We start from the raw sequence: 16988 nt of genomic DNA on the forward strand, positions 1-16988 counted from the left end.
ACAACATATAATGATCATATGTAGTTTCAAACGGAATTATATTACCCCGAGATCTATCCCTTAAGGTCTCAAGGCTTTTCGCCATCGGGCCCCAAAACCTCAAAATTTTCCTTAAAAAGCGTGGAATATAGCCTTCAATTTTGTAATTTTTTTAACCTTTTTTCGCCCGAAAATAAAAATTGCCGAGATGTTTACCATGGTACCTAATATCCTACACGAGAAAATTGTGTCGGTGGAACCGTCCAATATGCCCTTAACGTCATTTTACCCTTTCCTAACTTGAAAGGATTTCGTAAACTCAAGCCTACCACGGACATTTATGACAACATATAGTGATTATATGTAGTTTCAAACGGCATTATATGATTCCAAGATGTATCCCTTAGGGTTTCAAGGCTTTTCGCAACCGGGCTCCGAAACCTCAATATTCCTCAAAAAGCGTGGATTATAGCCTTCAATCTTGTAATTTTTGACCTTTTTTCGCTCAGAAATAAAAATTGCCGAGATGTTTAACATGGTCTCTAATACCCTCTGGGTGTTCAATTGGGTCGGTGATTCCATCCAATATGCCTTTAAACGGTCGTTTTACCCGTTCACAACTTGCATTGATTTCGTAAACTTAAGCCTACGACGCACGTTTATGACAACATATAATGATCATATATGGTTTCAAACGGGATTATATGACCTCGAGATATATCCCCTAGGGTCTCAACACTTTTTGCCACTAGGCCCCGAAACATCAAAATTTCCTCTAAAATTGTGGATTATAGTTAGAGATGTCAAAAATTGACCCGACCTGAACGGACAATGATCTGAACCCAGCCTGTACTTGAACAATGGGGTGAAACTAGTGACCTGTAACCTAACCTGAACTGATCTTAACCGAAAACCCATTAGATCCAATACTTTATGACCTGATCCAGAACCTGCCCCCGACCTGATAGTAACCGTCAATTGATTTAATTCTAATTACAATCTGAACCTAAACTAGTACCTGACCCAATTAAAACATTAACCCGAGTCATGGAAGGTTTAATAAAATTTTATATACCTTTTATTCATCTTATACACTGGTATAATTCTTTATACCCTTAATCCGATTCAATAAAATCATTTGTTCAGCTTATATAACTTTTGTTCTCTATTACTCATGTATAGGTTTAATAAAATCTTAATGATGCTTGATCAATTATGGAAGACGTAATTATATAGTTCAACTTGGCCACATCGATATTTATTAAAATTGAACTTGAACCAGAACCCGACTCAACACTAACCTGAACCCGAATGTACCATCTTGTTAACCCATCCAAACCTGACTCAACACAACCCGAACTTGAAATTAAACCCGATCTTATTTTAACTCGAATTGAACCCGACCTACATCCGAAAAGGTTAACGACCCGTTATAACTTGAACTGAAATTGACTCGACCTGAACCTGAACCTGATCTGAAACTAGATTGACCCGACATAACCTAATACTGATTTAACTCGAGACCTAATTTGACCCGACCCAAACCCGACTTGAATACCCGAATTGACAGCTCTAGATTGGATTTAGATGAAAACTTTTCGAGTCCATCCAGTTCGAAAACAATTTGGTTTCAGATAAACTTTCCTCAGTCCCTTATTATTTGCTTTATTTAAAAACAAAAAAAAAAAAAAAAAACTTACAAAAGTGGGCTATGGTGCAAACAAAAGTAGACGGAGAGAATAATTCTTAAAATTAAAACAAAAATCAGAAAATCAAGAAAAATAGAAGAACAGGGATGACAATGACGATTAATTGAATAATTGCAAAGCTGCTATTTACTTTCCTGTCTCCATTAATGGTGTTTTTCTGTTACAAGGCAAATCACTTGGAACTTACAATACTCAAGAAATGAAGATTACTCCTAATTTCAGACATTCTGCTTCCATTGGTAAATCTTCAACTCTTCTTCTTCCTTGTATTAATCCCCCTTTCAATTTCATCTCTCAATTTTATTTTTCACGACATTTTTCCAGTAAAACAATTATTGCAATTGAAGACCGTAAACTATTTCTCAATTTTGTTAGAGAACAATGCAAATTAGGGTTTTCTGATCTCAAGCTTCCACAATCTCTCTTCAATCAATTGATCTCTTTGCGTCGTCTTCCTTCAATCGTCGTTTTCAGTCAGCTATTCACTGCCATTTCCAAATTGAAACACCTTCATCCTCATTCCACCATTGTATCTTTCTTCAGGCAGCTTGAATTACTGGGTATTCGATCTGATAGGCATTCGTTGGGTATGCTTGCGAATTCTTACTCCCATTTGGGTCGCGTTGATTTGGGGTTCTCTATTCTGGGTAAAAGCCTTAAGCTTGGTTATCCTCCTGATCATATTTTCTTTCACACATTAATCAATGGCTTTATTATTAGTGATAAGCTCCCTCAAGCTGTTCAATTGTTGGATAAGACTGTCAAGTTAGGTTTCCAACCTGACGTTGTTACCTGTGGTGTTATGGTTAAAGGGCTTTGTAGGATCGGCGACAATGCCGGTGCTCTCAATTTGCTTAACAAACTGCAGTCTTCTAGTCATTGTAAGCCTAACCTTGTCATATACAGTACGATTATTGATAGTCTTTGTAAAGATAGGCTGTTGCGAAAGGCTCTGAACCTGTTTTCCACTATGAAAACGGAGGGCATTAAACCAAGTGTTATCACTTATAACTCCTTGATTCGAGGCCTCTACAATTCTGGATGTGGAAAAGAGGCTAAGCTTGTGTTGACTGAGATGTTGAAGAGCAACATAGCACCAACTGTTGACACCTACAGCATTTTGGTTGACATGTTTTGTAAAGATGGTAATGTTGAGGAAGCACAAGCCACATTGCAGTGCATGACTGATAAAGGTGTGGCTCCTAACATCATAACTTACAATGCTTTACTCGATGGTTATTGTTTGCGTGGTCAGATGGAAGATGCAGAAAAGCTACTTGACCTTATGAAACAAAACGGTTGTGAGCCTAACCTTATAAGTTTCAGTACTATAATCAACGGTTATGTCAAACTCAAAGACATTGACAAGGCTCTTACTATATTACATAATATGTTTGAGAAAGGGATAACACCGGATGTTGTTACCTATTCAACTCTTATTGACGGCTTGTGTAAATCCAATAGACTTAAACCTGCACGCCAGTTGTTCACAGATATGCAAGCTTATGGAGTTACTCCTAATGTTGTCACGTATAATTCATTGCTTGATGGCTTGTGCAAAAGTGCACAGCTTGATGAGGCAGTTGCAATACTTGAAGATATGGACGATAAAGGTATTAAGCCTACTACTGTTACTTACAATATCCTAATGGACAACTTATGTGAAGTTGGGCAACTTGAAGACGCAGTAATTTTCTTCAGTGATCTTCAATCTAAGGGTCTACAGCCTGATTCTAAGACATACAATATCATGACTAAAGGATTCTGCAAGAAGGGATTAATGAAAGAAGCTGATGAAGTACTGAAAAAAATGGAGGAAGATGGTTGTTTGCCCAATTATATCACCTACAATATTCTCATAAGAGGATGTATTCTCAATAATGACTTTTCCAAGGGCTTATACTATCGTGATCTTATGGTTAGCAAAGGGTTTCAAGCTGATGCACACACTATCTCATTATTTGTTGATCTCTTGTCTTCTGATAAGCTAAGTGTTTCGTCTAAGGGCCTGCTTCAGAAGTTCCTAGAATGACTTGAAGTTGAAAATAAGATGATTGCAAGTTTGTGGTAATGTTCTATAACTGAGGTGATCCTCCATTCTTATCTTCAATCACAAGATCACCTGAGGAGTTAAGTAGAGCCTTAGACAAATGGTAAGTACTCTGGCTTAACATTTTCGTGTTTTAGCTTTTCTATAATTACTTGGTTTTGTATGTGATTCTGTTTTAAGTTTTTAACTTGCACTTGTTAAGCTAATGTTGGTTTGTTGGCATCTCACTTTGTTACGTGTCCTGCTGGTCCTTGGATCATTGTTTTTATTCTTCTATTTTAGTCGGTAAAAATTTGGTTTTTGAAAAATGGCTAAATGATTCTGCTTAGATTATAACTTGCTGGGCCTTTAGTTGACCCAGTTTTTGGTTCTATCACGCAGAACATGGTGGTTGTTGGATTTGGGGAACATATTCTTTTATTCTCTGCCATGTAAGAAATGAGAACTGCATCTTGATAAAGGATGCTCTGCAGTTGTAACTCTTGTAAGTATAAAAATTAATATCAGAAGAAATATATTGCTGGCTAGTGGCTATTAATATAAAACTTGCCCAATTGCTCCTTTAGTTCAGAGGAATAATTGTACTCTACATAGTAGCCATGTATATGTTCATCCTTCTATATTCTTTACATGAAAGTTTGTGCAAATTTGATTGGTCTATAGATAATTGTTTGTAATCTGTCTATAGTCATCCGGGCTTCACTTCCTTGTAATCTAGACTTGGTTGATTGTAAATTTCTGATGATACCTTTAAATAATTATAGAATGACCTAGCTACCAATAAGGATCTTTTACACTATATTTGGATAGCATTAATGTAGGGAGAGAGAAGGGAGGAAAGTAAAGAAGGGACATGAAAGGATGGGGAGGGATAGAGTGAGATTCCATTAATTTTTTCTAATTCTTTCTATTATTTAGGATTTCCCTTGTATTGGAGTTGGAGAAGAAAACCTTATTTGAATTACTGATCATTTGACGTGTCCCATCTATCTGGCCATAATTTTCCAGTTCCTAACTATTTCTTACCCCATTTATTCCAATATTTATTGACTGTTAACAGAAATATATATCTACTTCAAATGCGTGTTAGGTGTTACTGTACTAAGAAGTCTATGATGAATGATTTGTGTAGGTCATGGACTCTTAGTGATGAATTCTAACCAAAGCAGCCAGGACTTTATAGGTTGCTTGTACTTTCTACCATTCAAAACAAATTTTCTAAGTGTGTAATGGTATCTCGATCAGGTGATGTGTGCATGACTTCCCTGTTTGTTGCTTCTGCTTGCACAGACTTCCCAAGGAATCAACTCCATGGATGCTAATATGATATGCATATGTGTATCCTATGCTCCTACTTGCCTACATGACAATTTTCTAAGTGTGTAATGGTATCTCGATCAGGTGATGTGTGCATGACTTCCCTGTTTGTTGCTTCTGCTTGCACAGACTTCCCAAGGAATCAACTCCATGGATGCTAATATGATATGCATATGTGTATCCTATGCTCCTACTTGCCTACATGACTTATTAATGAACATTATTATATCGTGAACACAAGTGTAATTACTCTTGTGATTGATTGGGCTGTGGATAGGGTTGTTAACGAGCCGAATCGACACTGAGTGGTTTGAGCTCTACAATGTGTAATAATAGCATAACGGAGGAAATTTATAGATACTGTTGGAGTAAATTTGTTGTCAATTTCCTTAATGAACCACAACAGTTAACCGAGTTAACATTTCTGGGGTCTTTAATGTCTCTCACAATCGTTTCGAGGGATGGATACCTCAAGGAGAACAATTCAAAACTTTTGATAATAGCTCTTTTGATGGAAATTTAGCACTATGTGGATTTCCATTATCGGAGAAGTGTGAAAACACAAACTCTCAACAACCACAGCCAACAGTGATAGAAGAAGACTCGAAGTTGATTGACTCATTTGACTGGATAATTCGATCTTTGGGTTGTGCAAGTTCATTGTAGGTTTCATCATTGGGAAAATCTACATAACTGATAGGCATCATGACTGGTTTATGGAAACTTTTGGAAGGAAGCGACCAAAGCCAAGAGCGAGGAGATCAACACAAAGCCGCAGGAGAAATTGATGAATTTGCAGAGGTCTGAAGTAGGCATCACTATTTACTCCTTGACCTTAAACTATGCACTTTTTTCCATTGCTACTTGTTTCTGTTCCTGTTCTATGTTCCTGCTTTTGTATTTCTATTATGGACTATAAATGTATACTATACGGTTGTTTAGTTGCACTTGAGAAGTTACACTTTCTTTATATTTGCAATTTCTAGGTTAGGTAATATCGTTGGATCATGATTCATGAGAACTTTTTTTTTTTTTTGAAACCCGACTTATGAGAACTTGAATTTACAATTTCGTGAGAAGTTTTACTTATCATGAGGGGCCTAGGTAAGCAACTGATCACAAGTTAGGGCCTGTTCTGTTACGTTGAAATTCAGTTCAGTTCAGCTCCTAATTTCTTTCTCTTAAAAAAAAATTCATTTTAGCTCAGCTCAGTTCAGCTGAGTTCACTTTAATTCAGCTGAGTTCAGTCAATGAGAACAGGCCCTTATGGGACAATTTTGTGGAAAGTCGTACTAGAAAATTTCTTATGTTCATCAGCTCATGTCAACAATTAGTCTCTCCAATTCTTCTTTCCTACCAAATTAACCATTTCCTCGGACTTCATTTAATTGCATCGTTTTTATTCACACGAGTCAACGCATAATTTGAATCGTTAATAAAAGTATATTTAATTAGAATAAATAAACGGTGCAAAAGTTGATACTTGTATTTAAAAGTATAGTACATACTTCTTCAAAAAAAAGTATAGAACATACATTAAGAAGATTATAACAAAATATCACATTACTATAATTTTTTATTAAAAATATGAAAATCCATAATTATACAGAGGCAGAGATCAAAGTTCAAACAAGACGAATGGAGTGATTTCATGGGGACAAAAGTTATCCTAGCAGCAATGTGATAACAGTGATTGCAACATAAACTAAACTGAAAGCACCACAGGCCTAACCTACAAAATCTTTACAGACTCATTAAAAAACGGCTGAGCTTGTTCTCCTTAGCTGATACCTTGGTTCATTAGACACTTCAACAGACAAACGACTCTCCAGTTCCTGCAATGGAAGTCAAACTATCAGAACTCTGAAATGGAAAGAGCACAACCAAAGAGTAGAGAGGGAAGGAGCAGCATATGGTTGCTACAAGCAGTATTAAATTGGAAAGATGAAAGTAAATGTCTGAAACATACAGAAATGTTAAGTCCTAAATACATAAAAAGAAAGCAAAATCAAACCTGTTTCATCAAATAGCCTCAGGACATAACTGACGACAAAGGCAGACAACATAGTCTCTAAAAATTAAATTCTCTATACAAGAAGATTACCAGAATAGATAAGGTAACATGTTAGCTTCCAAAATCAAGTACCAATAGTCCTATACTAAGATCTTAACAAAGTTGACAATAAACTCCCCTTTTTTTTAGGAAAAATAAAGTCCTATTTTGCTCCTACATAATCATACCCAAACGAACCAATCTGAACAATTGGAATATACTTCAATTATGATTTCATGAATTCAAGGGAAGAATATTATTGCAATTGCTCAAGGTTTTAGAAATCATTGGAAGATAGCATCAAAGCGCTCATGCTCAAACCAGATTTCTTATTTAAGCTTCCACTTAGAAATATTAGCATCCTTAGCCATGAGGAGCCTCTATGATAAAAGGATTACCCATACACATAATCATGAAGAGTTCCAAAGCAGGAACAAAATGTTTGCTTTCAGCAGTATCATCAAAAGGTAGTATACCAAGGTTTCAAAGTTCTGTAGATTTGTCACAGTTTTTTTTTTTTTTTTTTTCTCCATTGCCCAAATCCATTGTTGTTCGTCTTTCAGAGGATAAAAAGAAAGAGTCATCTTTTTTGTGTGGGGGGGGGGGGGGGGGGGGAAGCATTTTGAAATATACCACCCACTAAGACCATTAGGCTGGAGAAAATGCTATAATCTCACTTCCTAATAAGCAAAAATTTAGCCTTTCATGTGAGTATTAAACAATTAATCAAAACCAATCACAGAAAAGCCAAGCCTTAACCCTACTTTTTTCTTTTTTTTTTTTTTTTTACAACTAAAAACAAACTACAAAATAAAAGAAAAAGAACTACAAGAATGTCAACACGAATTAAAAATGTCATGTGCCCGATGCACACTATCACAGTCCAACTGTAGTAGCGTACAAGCTAAGCAGAAACATAATGGACTACAAAAATAAAAAATAAAAAGGAAAAACACAACAATAATGCTACACACTATCTATAGAGTAGCCATCTCAAAATAGCTTTAACTATTGTTAAACTCAAAATAATCTCAAGTTCTCAAGATTACCTTTAGAACCAGTGATAATAATATTCACTCTTCTTCTCTCACTTCACACTTTGCTATAGCCACATTCACCACCAAATCCACCATCCTCAATTTTCAGTCTTCCCCCTTCCTACTCCTGCCGCAACCACATTCCAAATACACCATCAGTCTATGAACCAACTTCATTACACTTCTGATCAACACACCAAATCCAACTAAAGGTGCAATAGGCACAAGTCCTTAAAAGTGAGCTCCCAAGAAGACAAGCAATTGCTAAAAGTACCATCCTCAATGCCACAAGTTCCCTGGGATTTAGAACAAAAACAATCTCCAGCAATTGTACAATTCACTCACTAAGCCTTCATCTTGTTCACTCGCTACTCACCAAGAAAGTCCATCTTCATGCTTCACACTCCTCAAAAGGTGTCTCACAACTCAATCAAATCATAATTCTTGTATATAAAGATGAAACTGAAGAGAGGCAAGAGAATAGAAGTATTTTCCTCACAGACATATCTCCGACAATATTTTCCCTCCACAACAGCAACCCAATTGCCAAACAAGAAAACTCACCTCTACACATCTACACTTTTAGCCTTCACCTAGAAACACAACCTTGACCCAAGATCAAACATTCCCTTGACAGGTTCAAATGCATCCATCGCACCCATGGTCTCTAAGCAGCAGTTAGCCTGACAATCAACTTCAAATGTAATGTGTTGTTGCTTAGAATACCCTACTAAAGACCACCCTCATAATGGGTAGTTAACACCAAAATATCAAAATTTTCTATTCCACTTTTTTTCTTCAAGCAAATCTTCATCACATATTTTGAATTATTCTCTTTCACCTGATAAGTCAAAACCCACATTTTTCCCAAGGAGGTTCTTTTCTTGCTTAAAAACCTTCATATAACCAAAGAGACACACCGCCAAAAAAAATCACAAAATTAGCTAAATATTGCTACCTAAAGGCTGTAAAACATTCTTACCACTTATTGAGAATTGAGGTTGTCGAGTTTTGTCACTTGCCAGCAATTACAGAACTTTCTACTGAATCTGATCAGAACAGAACCCCCATGTATAGACTGAACATCTCAATCTAAATGAATGACTAAAAAACCATCAATTATACAGACATCTCTAAGACATGAGTTATCCTAGCTTCTCTTAGACTGGGAAATCATCACCATCAAAACACCCATAAAAGGAACAATAATCAGTTCCCTCATTACAATAGGACCCACAATGATTTTGCCTGAATTCAATGCAAACCTTCACCCCAAAAAGGAAGCAATATTAGCCTTCTATGTCACTATGTGCTTGTGATACATGACCTGGACCAAAATTGCAAGGTTTCTATCATCTAAATCAGAAGAGTTGGGTTTATAGTTAACAAAACAGCCAATTTAGGAAAAATTGCTCAAGATGAAGATTCAGCTGAAGTCAAATCTTGTATGTTGTGCAAGAAACAGGTGATGGACCACAATTATCTTTCTAATTTCAATGAGGGGTCTGTGACCTCTGGACGGTCATACGTGTATTTGTGTATGCCACAAGATCCCATTTGTAAATTTCTGTTGGGAACACATTATTGACTTACACAATCATATAAAGGATTAAAGGGAAAGAAGCCTATGGTTCTGACAGTGAAAACAAGCTTCAATGCAGCTGTTTCAGGTGATGCTAAATGAGATGAGCAATCTAGTGTTCCACAATCCTCATAAGTAATAAGAGATGAGTAGAGTGGTCATTCTAAATATCTTTTAAAAAGCAGAGAATGAGGTATGGAAACATTGTCAGAGCTAGAGAGGAATTTTGAATTATACCTAGCTTACGTATGGGCATGTGTGAGTTGGAACCTTGTAATCTGGGATTGGTTGCACATAACTCTATTTTGGAAATGAATATTTTTATTCCAAAAAGTGAAATCAGGGATGAAGAATGGTTAACCACTTGCTGCATGAAGTAAACACCAACAAATGTAGAGAGATTTATTTAACTTAAACCAGATACAATAGGGTATAAAAATATGAATAGAAGATCTTAGGCTATTCCTAAAAAATCATAATAAAGCTAAGCAGTTAGGGATTGTATTTAGCAATGCTAATATGCTATCTGTGATAGACTCAATGGGGCTGCCACCTAAGTGTAATGGGAAGCAGAGGACAGCAAGGCACTATTGGACAAAAATCATCAATGAAATACTAAGGGGAGGAGTAACAAAAGCCTGCTGGTCTGATACTCTGTAGAATAGTGACAAAGTTAATTAATATTAGGGTATCCTTGTTTTATAGTGTAGCTTGCTTGATTATATAAAGAGTAGTAGTATAGAGGTAGAAGGCATGAGATTTGTAATGTGGAATGCGAGAGAAAGGTATCCTCAAGGAACTAAGAGAGTGATAACCTAAAGTTATCGTGAGAGTAATAACCTCAAGCTATTAACCTATCACTTTTGTATCCGAATTTCTGCCATTAACAATCAAAGACTCAAACTTTAATCTTTAAGTTTCTTGTTTAATAGAACTTATAATCTGAAAATTCTAGTCTATTACACTATCATAATATCATACTATAAATTCGGGCATGAATCCTGCACAACAAAAGATACTACCTTGACACTTTGACAGATAAATTGCAGCCATCAAACACAACTCTGATAAATAAAATAAATTACAAGTTGAGATAACTTATGCAGAAAAGATATAGAAAGCATGGAAACCATCCATAACCAGACATAAGACAAAGAGGACAAAGGCAATACAAAACTAGAAGAGTAAAAAGTACAAGAACTATAATCACCTTCTCTTTCTTAAGCCTCATGTTTTTCTCCTCAAGCAGTGAAACCTTGCTGACCAGCTCATTATGATAAGCCTGAGCATACATACAGAAACAAGAAAGTGAAGGTTCATTAAGATTGGCAGAATGAGATTACATACTTCTAAATAGAACAACAATAAAATAGATCAACCTGTTTTCTGGCACGAGAACGAGCAGCAGATTCCCTATTTTTAATTTTCCTCTTCAGCCTCTTTTCAATGCCCCTCTCCATTGGATTTGAGGATATCCTTTCTGGCCCTTTAATTGGTGTATCAGATATTGTGTCAATTGAAGGAGCCGGAGATAAACCCATTTGCTGTGAGAAACATTGTGTAGTATCATCCATATCTAAAGGCATAGGCATCACAGGACTTAAAGCAGTAACATCCATGGCTTCCGCTTTAGCCAAGAAGGCTTCTAAAGTCATTTCACCCATTGAAGGCTCTCTCTTTACTCCCTGACTACCACCTTTGATCCTATCCTCTTGTTGTATCTCTCTCCACACCTCATCGACAATTTTCTCACTAACAGTCCTCGACAAACGTAGGCTTCCCTGACCTTGTAACGACTTAATTGATGAACCATTATTTCTTCCTTCTATACCGGCAGCCTGATGGATTTCAGGGTTCCAATCACTTTTAATAAACTCATCAATATTCATGCTTCCTATTTTCTTACCTAAAACACCCAAATCAGTCTCAACTTCATTAAAATCCCAAATACACCGAGAATTTGTTTGTACATCAGGCAATTGTGTAACCTATCCAACACCTATGTCCAATTCTTCCATCCACTTACCCCCTCACAAACCTATCATCATATTCATTCACAAAATCCCCAAAATCATGAAAATAATTACATAAACAGGACAATAATTGACTGTCAAATATTTGATTGTAGCTCTCCACAACTCTCCAGTTCATCTGCAACATACAATTCAATGTAAAATAAATTCCCCAAAACTAAAAATAAAAAATTATTACTTTATTGTATGTACTGTATAACTAAGCATAATTTGATCATAATAGAAGGTCAAAACTTTTCAATATAAATTACAGATAAAGATAAGATATTAGTAGTAAATAATCAAAGATTCAAATTCAATAAATGGAAAACCCAAAATTCTTCAGAAAACCAAAAACATGAAAACCCCAGAATATATAATCGCAAATTAACACAATCATAGCTACTAAAAACTTAAATTATATTCTGGGTTTTATTCAGGAGGATCGAATTACTAAATCCAGATAAACATGAATACAAAATTGATGGAAAACTTCATTAAAACATGAAAAACCCAGAAACTAGAACAGAAAATTAACACTCAAACAACTAATAAAACTTCAATTTTCTTATTGTGGAGGATCAAAATGATAAACCCAGATGAATATGAATACAAAATGATTGGGAAAAATAAGAGAAAGTGACAATTGATTACCTAAAGAATCAAATCAGTGCAATAATAATGTTCGGTTATTTCCCAACAAACGAGTTCCACGTAGTAGGGAACAAGACTTCAAATGACAATCGTGGCCAATTTCGGTGGAGAGTCGAGAGGAGATGAGAGGAGAGAGACTGGTGATGGTGAGTTGCGAATTCTGTGTAAACCTCCTCTTTCTCTGTTTCAACCTTTTTGATTATATTTTTTTTTATTAATATTTCACATTAATAATACCTTTAATTATTAGTAAATATTTTCTAATTTTCTTTTCTCATTGATAATTCAGTTCAATTAGTTCTTAATTTCCTTCTCTCATAAATAATTCAGTTCAGTTCAGTAAATCAGACCATGCCCGTATTACTATATTAGAAGATATATTTGGATCTTATACATTGTGATTGAGCATATTTTATCAATTGGTTGTTGGTGGCGTGGTAATTGGGACTGCACTTGGTAGGGAGGACCCGTGTTCAATCCCCTGCAACAACAATTAGGAGGGGACTAAAACCTAACCCACTCATAAGTGATCTCCGAATCCGGATTAGTCCAAATGGTGAACCATGTGGGAAAAAAAAAATGATTGAGCATATTTTCTCAATCTTGGATCTCTAATCCTCTTTCAAATTCGAGGTTAAAGCAAAATTTAATAGAGGTAAAACTAAACAAGTCAGAATGAACAATTAAGTTGTGGTGATTGTGTTAGAAGGTTCAAAAACATATGGAGGTACATCCAAGTTGGCAAAAATGAATTGCAAATCCAAGTTGGCAATCATTGGAGATCAAGCACGTCTATAGAGAAGAAAATAGAATTGCAATTGGTTAGCAAATTAAGGTGTTAATCAAAACAACAAATCGAGTTGATTTAGGCCCTCATTTAGCTTTAAGTCATAACCTACATAATCATGTTGTAAACTAAAGGAGGCTATGCCAAGTTTTATTCCTCTGGTGTAATCTTTTCTGTCTTATAATTTTCTTGAGTCTAGCCTCTTAATTGAAAGTGTAAAAAGTTAAAATAGGACACTTAAAATAACAAGAGGATATTAAATTTATAGCAATTAAGTACTTGTATAAGACCTTGTTCAATTCACCTTATGAAAAATAAGTTGAGATAGGTCCGTGAAATGAAAAATAAGTGAATATGGAGTAATGTATAATGAAAGAGTCAGCCGAGAAGAATGCTATGTGCTTTCAATTAGTAACAAAATTCACTTTTAATTTACTTTACTTCCTTCATTTTGCTGATTATATGAACGTTGGTATTTAGTGTGGGTATGGAGGGCCAAAACGATTTACTAATATGGAATTGAAGTACGAAGTCTACGGAGTATGTAGTTATATTATAACGTTTTATCATATTTTCATTTATGCATTGGAATGAAACATAATTATCGATTTACCATCACGTTGAAAATTGATACATATTTCGTGGTAAGGTTATAATATCACCTTATCAACCGATTGAAAAGCACTACATAGTGAAATTTATATGAAATCTAACAATCGTTAATAATTCTCTCTCCACCTTGTTACAGGGTAGAAAAGAAATACACGTACTCAATACATCCTTACTTGTTAAGACGACTTTACTTACATGTACAACATACGATATAACCCTCGAGCCTAACACTGTCCAACATCACTACCCACGTCTAAATATGGCAAACCCTCCAACAAGCAATAAATAAGGGGAGTAGTCAAATCTCCTACATTACTCCCATAAGCATTCCAACAAAAGGGCTCCATCTTACGCTTGTGACCCGTTGCCATAGTCGTGGTGGCTGTGGCCGCGGGTAAGAGTTCCAAACCCGACACCGTGATGTTGGTGCAAGGAACCGCGTCGCTACAAGCCAAGTGGACCGGAGGGGTACGTGGGTCATAAGTGCCCTTGATATTGGAATAGGAGATGTCACTTATTGATATAGCTGCAGTTTGGTTAGAGCAATTGGATGAGAGGCAATAGTATTGGTCTATAATAATTGGGTTACGGACCGTGTCCATATGGATCGCTTCGAAGGTCACTCCAGTTACTGATCCGAACCCACCTTGCCATGTCTTGATCCGGACCCCATTGTCGGAGTGCTTGATCATGCAATTGCTAACCGTGATGTTGGATACACATGCCTTGGAATTATGGACTCCTAGGCTCCCAATGCTACATGATATAATAAAATTGAGACTTATTAGGTCATATTCTCTTTTACGGATTATAACTTATTTTGATAGAGCGTAACATAAACTAAAAACATATGTTATAGTACCTTATTCCATGACTAGGACCACATGTAACATTCCTGATATCTAAATTATGAGTATTAGCTCCAATAGAAATACAATCATCACCTGCATTAGCCAAAAAAAAAACCATAATAAGTCATAATTAATAACCATGATAAGTCATAATTAATGAAAGATTAAAGAAAATAGATCATAACACACAAAAACAAAAACTTGGTGAAAAAAATTTACCATTAGAGATGACTGAATTGTGAATGGTGACGTCATTTGTATTCTCGACATGGATTCCATCAGTGTTAGGGCTATTACCAGGTGATTTAATGACAAGAGAATCCACACTCACATTTTGACATGAATCTACACGAATATGGAATTGTGGACTATTCATGATTCTTAGCCCTCTCAACGCTAGATTTGTGCTTCCAAAGAATCTTATGGCCTGTAAAACAATTATTTTTGTAAGTAATAATTTATCATGCATGGACATTCGACACCTTTGTTAGGAATATATACTTTCTATGTTCGGAATTAATTATAACTTACCACTGGACTATCACAAGGACCATGCAATGTAGTCCCATTGATTCCCTGCATCAATTATTGAAATAATAAATATTAATACAATTTGTTAAGCTTAGGATACGTGTATACAATCAAGTATTACTTAATTAATTAACTAATTAAAGAAATGAAAAAGAAAGTTAAATAAGAATGTTAATTAAAGTTAAGTACCTTATGAGGTTTACAAGGGAGATTCCACCACTTATCTCCTCTTCCATCAATAAGACCACCACCTTGAAGTGTTAATCCATGTATTCTATAAAAGATTAGCCATTGTCTTTTGCTGCTATTTTTAGGCCATGATTCTGGTCCATCTGGTGGCATTATTGTTCCTTCAAGCTACACAATATAATAAATAAATCAATAAATACGAATTTACGAGTACATATAAGTGTTCCTAAACCGAAAATAATTACTCGTATTTCATAAAAATATTATATTGTATAGCTACTAATTAAAGTACTAATTATAATTCAATACATACAGTCATACACTCATAAACCCTCTGTTGGTCAATAACTTAGAGGAACCACGTAATCTTAGAGGATAATTTTTTTATATGTAAAGTTAGGACCTTAAATTAGGACCTTAACTAGAAGTTTGTCTTATAGTAGTAGCTTTCTCCCTTTTTTAGCTTTTTAGAAAGGTTTACTTATACAAACATTCTATTGGTCGTTTTGCTTTTTCGCCATAATATACATTGAAGCAATATACTTGTAAATTTGGGCAACCAAAACAAAGAACCTGTCAAGAAAGGGTGTATGACAACATGTGCTTTTTTTTTTTTTTTGGTTGGAACTTTTATGGAGAGGTTGTACTTTGTAAGATACACCAAAGATCATTCTGTTGTCCATGCGCTCATATAAGGTACAAGCACATGAGCGAAGAAATTATATGCACATGATAGTTTAACAAACTACACATAAAAATGACATTAAGTTTCGAGTTTAATTAGTACGTAGAATATGAACGTACATAATAAACTTGTTGGTTACCAGATGTTACGTTGTTGTAGAGTTAAAATAGTTGAATACCTGAAACACAACAGCGTTTTTGCAAGGTCCAGTGAAAACCAAAGGTTGAAGCATGAAGGAAAATCCTCGAGGTGCAACAACCTTTGCATTGTCTACTTGACAAGCAGCATCCCAAGCTGATTTGAAGGCTAATGTATCGTCTGTTAAGCCATCCCCAATAGCACCATACGAACGAACATCAAACACATTCGCTTGAACTATAGTACTATTACTACTACTACCACCAGCATTAACATAACTAGGTGAAGGAGCAGGACTAGCAGATATGTTATAATAGCTAGGAGGCTTAGGGCTATTAACATTCGGAGCCTGAGAAGGTGGTAACGAAATTTGGGAGTTTTCGTAAGGTTCATTCAAAGGCATCGACGTTAAAATTCTTCCTTGGATTAGGCTAAATATAGAGCACAAGGAGAACATAGTTAAAAACATAGACACTTTAGTAATATAAGCCATATCAAAACTGTAACGTTAACGTGTGTGTGTGTTTTTTGGATTTAAAAACCGGCTTAGGTTATGATGAATATGTTGTAAATAATTATTGATCTATCGGACTTATTTATAGAAGAAGAAAAGGAGGTTAAAAAGAAGGGTACTAGTAAGTAGTAACCCCTTAGACTATAGGGAAAAGTAACAAGTTTTAAGTAGGGTATCCCCCCACAATATGGGAAGTAAGAAGAAAGTTGAAAGTTTGAGAGGTTTTTTTTTGTGTATGTATGTATGATTTAAGCAAGTAGTAGGAGCACAAGTATGCAAGTTGGTAGA

At 35.5% G+C, this 16988-nt stretch overlaps 3 protein-coding genes across 6 annotated transcripts; 1 reads left to right on the forward strand and 2 right to left on the reverse strand.

Moving 5' to 3' along the window:
• Positions 1 to 1720: 1720 nt before the first annotated feature.
• Positions 1721 to 6025, forward strand: LOC145605185 (uncharacterized). Of its 3 annotated transcripts, none has more exons than XM_081661220.1 (2): positions 1721 to 3841; positions 4120 to 6025. In XM_081661220.1, exon 1 carries the CDS (start codon positions 1888 to 1890, stop codon positions 3718 to 3720), a length of 1833 nt encoding a protein of 610 aa, XP_081517346.1. In that variant the 5' UTR covers positions 1721 to 1887; the 3' UTR covers positions 3721 to 3841; positions 4120 to 6025. The 3 variants fall into 3 exon arrangements, with proteins under 3 accessions (XP_081517346.1, XP_081517345.1, XP_081517347.1); XM_081661219.1 differs by having other exon boundaries at positions 4871 to 6025; XM_081661221.1 differs by having other exon boundaries at positions 4984 to 6025.
• Positions 6026 to 6574: 549 nt separating this feature from the next.
• Positions 6575 to 12557, reverse strand: LOC145604785 (ABSCISIC ACID-INSENSITIVE 5-like protein 2). 2 transcript variants are annotated; one of them, XM_081660737.1, is made up of 4 exons: positions 12394 to 12557; positions 11107 to 11878; positions 10938 to 11009; positions 6575 to 6890 (listed from the first exon to the last, which is right to left on the reverse strand). In XM_081660737.1, the coding sequence occupies exons 2-4, from the start codon at positions 11614 to 11616 to the stop codon at positions 6810 to 6812; spliced, it is 663 nt and encodes a 220-aa protein (XP_081516863.1). In that variant the 5' UTR covers positions 11617 to 11878; positions 12394 to 12557; the 3' UTR covers positions 6575 to 6809. The 2 variants fall into 2 exon arrangements, with proteins under 2 accessions (XP_081516863.1, XP_081516862.1); XM_081660736.1 differs by lacking the exon at positions 6575 to 6890 and adding an exon at positions 9876 to 10094.
• Positions 12558 to 14016: 1459 nt separating this feature from the next.
• Positions 14017 to 16679, reverse strand: LOC145606255 (polygalacturonase At1g48100-like). The gene is made up of 6 exons (XM_081662286.1): positions 16227 to 16679; positions 15364 to 15531; positions 15175 to 15219; positions 14863 to 15070; positions 14655 to 14736; positions 14017 to 14548 (listed from the first exon to the last, which is right to left on the reverse strand). Exons 1-6 carry the CDS (start codon positions 16677 to 16679, stop codon positions 14017 to 14019), a joined length of 1488 nt encoding a protein of 495 aa, XP_081518412.1.
• Positions 16680 to 16988: the final 309 nt, after the last annotated feature.

This window comes from Chenopodium album, chromosome 22, assembly GCF_948465745.1.
Source record: "Chenopodium album chromosome 22, dcCheAlbu1.1, whole genome shotgun sequence".
Lineage (NCBI taxonomy): Eukaryota > Viridiplantae > Streptophyta > Magnoliopsida > Caryophyllales > Amaranthaceae > Chenopodium > Chenopodium album.